The sequence below is a fragment of the Lemur catta genome, chromosome 22, assembly GCF_020740605.2.
Source record: "Lemur catta isolate mLemCat1 chromosome 22, mLemCat1.pri, whole genome shotgun sequence".
Lineage (NCBI taxonomy): Eukaryota > Metazoa > Chordata > Mammalia > Primates > Lemuridae > Lemur > Lemur catta.
This window is the reverse complement of record NC_059149.1, coordinates 26,969,939-26,980,243: the sequence shown is the minus strand read 5'-3', so window position 1 is coordinate 26,980,243 and position 10,305 is coordinate 26,969,939. Positions and strand designations below refer to the sequence as shown.

At 58.5% G+C, this 10,305-nt stretch overlaps 1 protein-coding gene across 2 annotated transcripts in view; it reads right to left on the bottom strand.

The window, feature by feature from the left end:
- Positions 1-554: 554 nt before the first annotated feature.
- Positions 555-10,305, bottom strand: part of MSRA (methionine sulfoxide reductase A) — a 273,018-nt gene continuing 263,267 nt past the window's right edge. For both annotated transcript variants that reach the window (XM_045535587.1, XM_045535588.1), the window contains one exon: positions 555-1,302. In XM_045535587.1, coding sequence (XP_045391543.1) covers positions 1,138-1,302 — 165 coding nt within the window. In that variant the 3' untranslated portion in view covers positions 555-1,137. The remainder of the gene's footprint in view (positions 1,303-10,305) is intronic.

Below are 10,305 nucleotides of genomic sequence, written 5' to 3'. Positions count from 1 at the left end.
CATACCTGCGTCTCTTGTGTGTTCCCAGCATGCCGCCTTCTGTAGATCCTGGGGTTGTTTAGATTGTCTGGTTCTCAAGTTCCACCAATTCAGCGACCTCAGCCTCTCCGACCAGCCCAGCTAAGCAGCCCTGCAGGCAACTCCACGGCCCCAAGACACAGCTCGTCATCTCGGCTGTGCACCATCTTCAGACCAGGCACCAGGACCCGAAATCAGCTTATCATTTGTTCACATGTTTATTGCTACGTCCCCAAGGCCTTGTCTTGACTGCAGAGGTTCTTAGGGGCAGGGACTGAAGGCGTCTGCTCTAACTAGAGTAGTCCCTGACAAGAGCAATATGACAAGCTCCTAAAAAACAACTTTTATTACTGAAGTTGCAAGGAGTTAGAGGTGTGCATCTTCGTCAGAAATTTCCATCATAACATTTCCCATCTGGGGGAGAATGACTATGAGGCTTTTTCCTTCCCAAGCTCTTTTGGAAGCCTTAAGTCTACCCGACAGCACTTCGGAACATCCTCCCTAAATGAGGAGAAGACAGACGAGAGGCCAGGCGGTTTGTATCAACGGGCTGCAGGTTTTTATTAGAACAAGCATTTCCCATAGCTGTAAGTGAAGCATTAGAATTCATCGAGCTGACTCAACTCTTTCCTCTGCACAGAGGGGGCTGAAAGGGGACAGACAGCCCCGTACACATGTCCAGGGCTCACAGAGCAAAGCGTCACAGTGAATGAGCCACTGAGGCTATAAAGGTTTGCAAATCCTAAGGCACTGGGGGCAGGAGGGCACAGAGGGTCTCCAAGCACCCCTCATCCTGCCCAGCAATCTCCTGGCTCAGCCAGGGTGGGCACCCAGACCAGGAGGGGAGAACACAGCGTGTCTGCTGTCTTCATTCAGACCCCGAATCATCCAGAAAACTTCCCAACTCCAACGCCACCGTAACTTATCACAAGATCAATTACATTTTATCAACTTGCCATTGCACCTCCTGTAAATTATACCTCAATAAACCAGATTCTTGCAAATGCCTTTTGCTATTTGTGCATTTCTAAAAAGCCACTGATATAAATCACAAAACCATCGCCAGTTTGTTGAAAGCATTTTTGCAGGAACCTCCAGGGCCCAGCACGTGGGGAGACATCATTTTTTAGTACCCAGAGGACAGGACACCCCGGTGCCGCCGAGGCCGCAGTAGCCGTCGGGGTTCTTGCTCAGGTACTGCTGGTGGTAGTCCTCCGCATAGAAGAAAGTCTGTCCCTCCCGGATGTCGGTGGTGATGGGGCCGAAGCTGTGCTCCGAGAGGACCTGGGGGGAGACAGAGGCACCGTCAGGCCCCGGGCTGGACAGAGGGCACCGGCGGGCAGGGGCTGGGAGGTGGCGCTGAGGGCAGCGGGCTGCGGCTTGGGAGGCGCGGTGGGTCCTTCCGGTGGCTCTGCCCGTTCCCAGGGGGTGAATCTGGGCGGGCACTTACCTGGCTATGCCTCAGATGACTGGGAACTGACACCAGGCTCAGACCAGCTATTTCACTCCGCAATTTATGCTCCACCCACCACCCCAGGGCTGCCTCAGTGGTGTGCCCTGGTTTGGACCCTATGGGTGTGTTTGAAACTGGCCCCAAAGCTCTCTCAGGGGAAAGAACAGGTGAGTGTGGCTCCCTGGTGTCCCCGAGGAGGACTGGCAGGGCTGCAGAGATGCGGTGAAGGGGAGGGGCAGGCAGGGCTGCAGCACCGCCCAGCACTGCCCCTCTGCCCATAGGCCCCGGCGCCCTTGGGTAAACAGAGGGTCCCCCCATGCACTGTGGCTCTAGGAGCAGGGACCCTGCAGGATGTCCCGGCCAGCAGGGGGTCACTTGGGGTCTGCACTCTGAACTCCAGGCCAGGGCTGGGGAGGATGTGGCCTGAGGGCCTGTGTCAGCCCGTCACCAGCCTCTGCGTCCTAGTTTACAGCCTGGTGGCATCTACCGCCAGGGCAAGGCACGTGTCAACAGGAATCGGGGAGGGGAGCAGAGCTATCTGGGGCAGGAGACGGATCAGGAAATAGACGTGGCTCCCCACGGACTTCAGCTGCTTCTCCTCCTCCCGGATCTCGGCTCTGCCCTGATTCCCTCTCGCTGCAGGCTGCCCGGAGCATGGAGCACGAGGCCACAGGGACTCAACCCTGGTTTCGCCGGCTCCACATGGGACAGAGCTGCAAAGCAGGGTGGGGACTGGCCGGACTCTGACCATCCACCAGTCCATTTGAGGTGAAGTCCCCAAACATGCCGAGCAGAGGGAGTCCCAGGTTAGCATTCAGCACGGTTCCCGGCTTCAGGTTTTTCCTGAGAAATGTCGCCTATTTCCTGAATCTCTGCTCAGCCCTCTGAGCCCCCACGAGGCCGACTGAGGGTCCCAAAGCCCAGCTGATCCAGAATGAGAAGGACGGCGCCCCCGCCAAGGGGGGCGGATGGGACCCCACAGCTCAGCAGCAGCCGGCTTCCTCGCAGGGGTTAGACACGCGGACGAGAGGCCATTCTGACATCAGTTGGACAATTTGTCGTAACCTAGCAGTCATAAGGCTCTGCCATAGGCCGCACTCTGTGCCGAGACGTCACACCCGTTACTTTTAGCCTCACCACAGCCTCAGGGAGGAAGTGCTGTCATTGCCACCGCACGTGAGTGTGTCAGATGCTGTGCCCGGTCCCTGGCACTGCGCAGGGGGAAGCGCGGAGACTACATTCCCTAAGTCCGATCGCCACAAGGCCCCACGGTAGATTCCACCAAAGACAGAAACCCACGTGCAGTTTGCCGGGCCACATAAACGGAGGAGCTATTTTCTGCAGGGCGCAGCTGTGAGGACGGGCGTGGGTCCCTGCTGGGGGCCATCCCGGCCGTGCTCCTGAGAGCCAGTCACTCCTGTGCTGCAGGCCGGGAAAGTCCTCGGCAATGATTTCTGGCAATTTCTATCACTTCTGGATATCCTGAAATCTCGTGGTGCTTTTCCCTGCCCTTCACCCCAGCAGCCCTGATAACACATCTGTAAACACCAAACTCCCTTCGTCAAACCCGCCCTGCTGCAGGTACCGCGAACGCTTTCCATGTCTGCGGTGAAGCCCAGCTGGCACAGGACTTGGCTCCAGGCTGGTTTTCAGGAAACCACCTCAGTGCGAACCAGAGTGTGGGGCTGATGGACTGGCGGGTTAGATGCACAGCCGGGAGCCACCTCCCTGGCCCCGCAGGACGGGCCAGTGCCCACGGACAGCAGGGCCATGCGGTTACTCAGGCGACTGCTGGCATGTGCCCATGAAGACGCGCCCCCCGAAGGCAGGCTTTGGATACCAGGCGGCTGTGAGGATGGAATATTCCAGTGAAGATGGTGAGTCTGTGTGGTGTGCTCGCTGCTCAGGCGGCACTCGAGAGCTTGTAGAAAAGAAAAAGCTAAGTCAGGACTTGACAAAATTCTACGACTGATTTAAAATGATCTCTCGTCACTTGCAGCTGTATCCGGATACCAGATAAAAAGTTGGCTCCCAGGCGTCCAGATTTAGAATGCAGGTCACACCCTCGCTTAGTCTAAAGCCCAGAATAAGACACACCTTTGAGCCCTCCCTCCCACTGTCCACACCACCTACTGAGACACGTCACCTCCAGGTCCCTACGCTGTCACCTGCTGACACCTGCCTTCTGCCCGGGAGTTCACAGCTGCTGTCTCCAGGAGCGTCTCTAAGCCAGGCGTGGTGGGAAGAAGGTCCTCCCCTCACAGCCTCCCACCTGGCGCCAGGACCACCCCAGGGGCAGCACCTGGGGAGCCTGGACGGCAGGTGGGACGCGGGGCCCAGGCAGTACCGGCCTCTGCCACAAGATGGCAGACTCTCCACTAAGAAAAGCCTGGAAGGTGCCGCGACGCACCCAGCAGAGACAGTGCCACAAGCTGTCCTCCCGCACCGCCAGGGACGCCTCGGGACAGGTCCGGCTGGGGGGCCGACAACGGCCACGGCCCCCGGGGCTGCCGCTGTCCTCTGCACCCACCCCAAAAGGCGGGGACAGGAGGACAAAAACGTATGAAGGAAACTGGGTGTGAATGGAGACAGGAATAGGAAAGGTCGCATCGAGCCTCCGGCCGTCCCTCTGCTTCCTCCTGCAAGTCCCTCCCCTCAGGCACCTCCCTCGGCCACCTTTCCTTACCAAAAGCTACGGTTGGCGTGACCTCCCCCCTAGGGCCCGCAGGCGGAGTGAGGTTCTACCTGACCATCCCCCATGATAACGATCCTTTATTCTCTGAGCCACTTCCCCTCCCTGGGCTGTCCTGTTGCCTCCTCTCAGCCTTGTGCAGTGTGTGTGGAATGAATGAATGAATGAATGAATGAACAAAAGGAACCGTGGATTCTTGGGGATCTCTTGGAGATTCCCTCAAACTTTGGGGTTCCCTCTGGATCCCTCTTGCTGCCTCGAGCCAAAGCACATCCCCTGGGACCTGGGAGGGACAGGTGAGGGGGAGCCAAGGGGCTCAGGCGGCCACTTGCCTTGTCCCGGGCCCTGGCCAGTTCCGTGGGTGGGCTGACTCCAGACCGGGGCAGCATGGCGGCCGTGTCCAAGCAGGGAGCACAGACGTCCTCCAGGAGGGGCTTCCGCACTGCCCACAGCTGCTGAAAGAGCTGTCGGCTCTTCCGGGGGTGGGGGGGGGGGACGCAGGGGGGGGGGGACGTGGGAGAGAAGTCTGCTACCTCTGCTTCCAGATGGCCCCCCGGGCCCCGTGGCCAGGCCGTGCGGGTGTGGTGGGAGCCCCGTCTCTGAGCCCTCTTGCCGCAGCATTGCCACACGCCAGGTGTCCCCGACAGTGATGGGGGAGGGGGCCGTAACGAGCTAGTTACTGATAACGGTGTGCGAGTAATCCACTTTTCCTTAATGAATTAGAGCAGGTGGAAGGCTTAAGATCCCGATCTCACGGGAGTAGGGGGACAGGGGTGTCAGGAGGGCGAGAGAGTCAGGGGCTGCCACATACAACGTGCAGCCTGGGTGGTGTCTCCTGCAGTCCACAGAGGGGCCACTGGTGACACAGAAATGACCACGCACAGCCCCTGCAGAGCCCGTGGTGTCCCGCAGCCCGGAGGTTGTACCCATGAGAGCAGGTGAGCACCGCCTCCCACGGGAGGACTCTGGTGGACACAAAGTAGGAAGCAGCGGAGGCCACACTCTGGCCTTGAGACCAAGATGTCCTTGCGGGCCAGGTCCCCAGGGCACCCCCAGGCTCGTGGGCTCAGCCCCCCGCACCCAGGAGCCTTCGGGCCCATCTAGCCCCACAGCCCCGCCGTGGGTGCAGGGACAGGGCAGGCCAGGAAGGGCTCGCCCGGTTACAGGAGCTGCCCGGTGGGCTCAGACCCCTCCCTGACGCTGCCAGGGACGCAGCTGTCCTGCTGGCCAGGCCCCAGGTGCCCGCCCTGCCCAGGGCAGCTCCTGCCCGGCTGCCCCTGCAGGCCCACACCTGTCCCTCCTCCGCTGTGGGCACCCCCAGGACCAGCTCCCTCCCCAGCCCTCGCTGTTCTCTCTCGTTCTGACTCCAAAGCAAGTACCTCAAGCTTCTGTTTGTAGCAATGATTTTTGTCTTGCCGATTTTTTAGAAGGAAGTTAGCGGGGTCTAATAAAACAACCCACGTCAGCGTGACATGTGGTTCAGGAAATTTCCGGAAGGTCGCCTAAAGGAATTGATCAGTTGTGCTTTTCTTACAGATTCTTCCCACACCCTTTTCTTCGACGGCCCCCGGGGGCCACCTATGCCTTTCTTTTCTTGTCATTTTCTTCTTGGAAGCGGCTTTTCTATCTGTAAAATGGGCACAAACCTCTCTCATTGTGCTGTAATGAGGATCCCAGACGAGGCAGGGCGAGCACACGGCGCCCTGGCTGGCGTATCTTAACTGCTCCCGAGTGTGGCTCTCGTTCCCCAAAATGCCCACCCCGGGGGAAGCCACCCCGCCCATCCTGCCCCCCCTTTCCACACGCCCCCAGTGCGCCCATGTCCTGCTGCTGCTGGGGCGGGAGGGGGAGGGTAGCTTCCCCAAGGCGGGTGCAGCCCCCGCCCCCAGGCCTGGCCACCTCAGGCCCCCAGCAAGTGTCTTCAGCCCCAGCCACTCCCGGGAACACCACAGACACGCGAGAAGCGGCAGGGTCACTCGTCACAGAGGCTCTTCCGGCAGGGGCACAGTGTGCCCCGTCCATCCCTCAAGGGCTGCGGGCAACGAGCCTTTCCTTCAATGAATTAACGAGCACACCATCGTCGCGCTTACCACCCCTGCCAGCAAGTTTATCAGAATCCCCGAGACCCTCCCGCTGCCCGAGTCTACACGGCATGTCGTGTGGCAGCGACACACTCTTGCCCCTCCCTGGGACACATGGCTCAGAGGTGCCCAGCGGCCTGGGTGCGGGTGACGGCGGGGCAAGGGCAGAAAAGCAGGGAGACCAGAGCCCGGCGTCCAGCCCGAGCTCCGCATTTTCCCGAGAGGCAGCGTCGCCAAAGGGCTTCCACGCTATTTCCCGGGAGCCCTCCACGAACTGCAACGTGGGGCGGCATCATTCTCACTTCTCAGCTGGGGACAGTGACGCCAGGGAACACGGAGGCGTGGCCGGTGCCACTCACTCCTGAGCAGCAGCGCTCAGACCACAGCCCTGTCTCCTCTCTCCCCGGCCCTGGAGTCAGCACCTTTACACGGGGTCACCAAGTCCAAGGTCACCACGGCCACTGCCCATCTCCCGTGGCCATCACCCGCGGGGCTCTGGGACCGCGTGGGCATCTCCAGTCAGCAGCGAACATGTTTGGGACAGAGGACCCTCACTCTGATCGCAGTCTGAGAAGTGGCTGCGCTTGGTGAAGGGAAAGTCGCAGGAAGGAAAGACGGCACCTGCAGCTCGAACCTCACCGCCGATTTCCGAAAGCGGATTAAGTCTGATCCGAGCAAACCCCATCTCCTCCACCCACCAAGAGAATTCAGCCTTATCTTCATGTTGGGCTTCTGTGTAATTATTTGTAAAGTATACTCTATAATGTGCATTTCTTTTTATTTAATAACTTTGTAAAATATTTCAGTGGCATGAAATTAGTTTCCCGGAACAGAAACCCAATTTATGCGTCTGAACCTGTAAGAAACTGGGGTTTGACCTCTAAGAGGCCAACCTGAAGCTGCTGCCTGGGAGCCAACGGGGCCGTTTTAGGGGAAGAGTCCCCTGGGCTGGACGCGGGTTGGGGACTCTGTTCCTCATAGTGCCCTCTAGTGGCAGCAGGGGGCTGGTACAGGCACATCACTCACCGGTTCCCACCTGCCCCTTTGGAACCGAGGGGCCAGGCCAGTTCCTCCCAGCCCCAGTTCCATGGAATCCGCCCTCCGTCCGACACACAGACACACACACACACACAGACACACACACACACACACACACACACACACACACACACACACACACACACACACACACACACACACCCCCAATACCCCAGTCAGCAGTTTCCGTCCACAGGCAGCTTCTGGCTGACCAGATCCCCATCAATCAAAACTTCTGGGAAAGCATATAAAATGACTGGCATGGATATTAAATAAAACCACTAGGAAAAAAAAAACCACCATCTATTCCGAGCTGGGCAGAGGCTCACTCGCTTCTGGTTCAGGACAGCACAGAGCCCCCCAAGTGCCGACCCCTGCCCACAGGAGGGGGCCGAGTGCTTGCCTTCAACCCCAGCGAGGACCCCGGGCCAGCAGGGGCTCCAGGCTCGGGAACAGTGGCACTGCCCCCGGAGTCTGTCACCGCTGGTGCACGCAAGTGGGGCAAATGAGAGCAGCACAAGCTCCCTCCAACGGCAGCACTCGAGGACACAGAGAAAGGGCAGAGGCCTGTACCGGGCCCAGTCGGAGAGCGCTGACCCATCCCAGCTTTGCAAACTCCCCGGGCGGGAAAGGAGGAAGGTGGTGACACAGTTAGATCTCACGTGGTCCATTTGAAAGACCTGCTTATGAAAACGGTGGCCTCTGGATAAGCTGTGGCGTTCTTGTGCAGTCCTTCCCAGACTGCCGTTCTGCCAAAGTTAGTAGCTTTCACGATCTAGTCCCCCGTGCACGCTGGAGGCACGTCGCGGAATCTTCTGACTGTCAGGGATAGTCCTCCTGGCCCGCAGGGCCACACCACAGAGCTGCAGAGGAGGGGAGGGAGGAAAGAGTTCGCTCTGTTCACTCGACCGCTGCGGCCTGAGGCGCTACCCTGGCTCTCAGAGCTTGTCAGCGACGCAAAGCCTGCGCCCCGCCCTGCCCCTGCTGAATCCCACCTGCGTGTTTCCAAGGTGGGACACGCTGCTGTACCAGTGAGTGGTCTCCAAATGCCTCGCCCTGCCTGAAGGCAACCTGCCCACCTGACTTGCCTGGACCACATGACTTGCCTCGACCACATGACTTGCCTGGACCACATGACTTGCCTCGACCACATGACTTGCCTGGACCAATAAACGGCGAGTGAAACTGACACATGTCGTGCCCGGCAGAAGCTGTAAGGCACCAGCAGGAGCTTCCCTGCTTTTCTCCTTTGCCACAGTGACCGGCAGTAGCTGGTGACGGCTCCATCACTCTAGGTCTTACTGTGAGGACCATGACAACGTGGGGGCACAGCCCCTACATGCAATACTTTATTTCCTCCATTGTACCCCCCAGGCTTGGGTGTGATGTGGAAAGGTTGGGAGCACAGGCACGGTTAGGCGGATGTCCGCAGCAGCAAGACTTCTCTGCAAGGAAGTTCTTGAATTCTCCAACTTCACTTAATTAACGGTCTCAGCAGTCACTGTGGTGCATCGGCTACGTGCCAAGGCCGTGCCGGGCATGTGGGACGTAGGGATGGACAAGATCACCCCTGACCTCAGGAGGGCCCACAAGCGGTTACAACACACGCGCATTAAGTGCCTAGCAGGCCCCGTGTTGGGTGCTGGGGATGCGGCCCGAGGAAGGAAAAGTCCCCTGCGTCCAAGGAGTTCATGGTTTAGGAAGAAGGTCATACGATGAAAATGTCATGTCCCAAGAGTGTGAAGTTGTAGCTAAAATGTGACAAAATGGGAGCGACTGAGGTCTCGGGAGTTTGGCAGAACTCCAGGGCGACTCGTCCTGCACCTGAGGGCCACACCCCATGACAACATGCCGGGGAGTGACGAGGACCTCTGTCCACCAGGATGTCGGAATTCTGCGGAAGCAGACAGGACATGTGTGATCATGAACATCCGCCGTGTGGGGCAGAGGGGACGTGGAGGCACTGCAGGTGCAAACAGCCCTTTGCAGGCACAGAGGAAGGAAGGTTAGCACGTCTGGGAAGACGCATCCTGGAGGGGTGCACACTGAACTGGGAATTTTACAATGGGTGGGCGGCGTGAAGACAGGAAGGTCCTGCTCCTGCAACTCTGTGACCAAACGCCTGGAGAGGTGGTGACATGGAGGATAAACCTTCCAGGTGGGCTGGGGCTGGGACCCTGGGGCCAACCCGCAGGAAAAGATGGAAGCAGACGTGGAGAGAGAGGCCTATTTCTGTGTGCTCGTTTAAGGCCACCCGTCTACCCACTGTCCCTCCACCACCTGCCGTCACAGTGGAACCACAGAGGGAGCACTTCAAGAGATGGAAGGAGCCATGTGCACCCAGAAAAGCTGGCGGCTGTCTCTGAGGCTCACCTGCTGGCCGGGAGTGAGGGTTGTAAGGCTGACTGGGCTCGGGCGGGGACCCCAGGGAAGCGGGGCTATTGTTTGCTCTCCCGTTGCTTCCTTGTTACCCTTTACTTCCCACTCCTCCCAAATTCCAAGCGCCATTTCCCGGGTGCAAGAAGAACGGGTCCTTCCTTCTTCTCTACTGTGCACCTTGAAAGGTAGCACCCCACCAGGGGCAGGGGGCACCTGCAACCCCGGCCTGAGGAGGGGGCTGAGATGCTGACACCTCAGGCTGAGGACGAACCCCAGGGTCGAGTGGCTGAAATGCGCCACTGCCCATTGGCTCTGACCACGCAGAGCACTCTCCACCCAAAAGATGGTTTCCGTCAATCACGCATTCAAGGACTGCCGGTTCCTCTTGATTTGATCTTTCGTTTGAGATCTGTTGGTTTTGAAAAAGAATTCAAACGGCGTTTCCTATACTCGTTTTCCTTTCATGGCTTCCAGATTCAGGAGACATAGATCTCTCTCTTCTCTGTGTAGCTCTCTGAGGGTTTATAATCTGCTTTTTCATATCTGCAATCAATTAACTACAACCTCTGTTTTTGTTAGATGCCTAGCATTTAGTACACAAAAGAAACCACTTTTCACTTTTCAGAGAAAGCCAAGGATGCCGG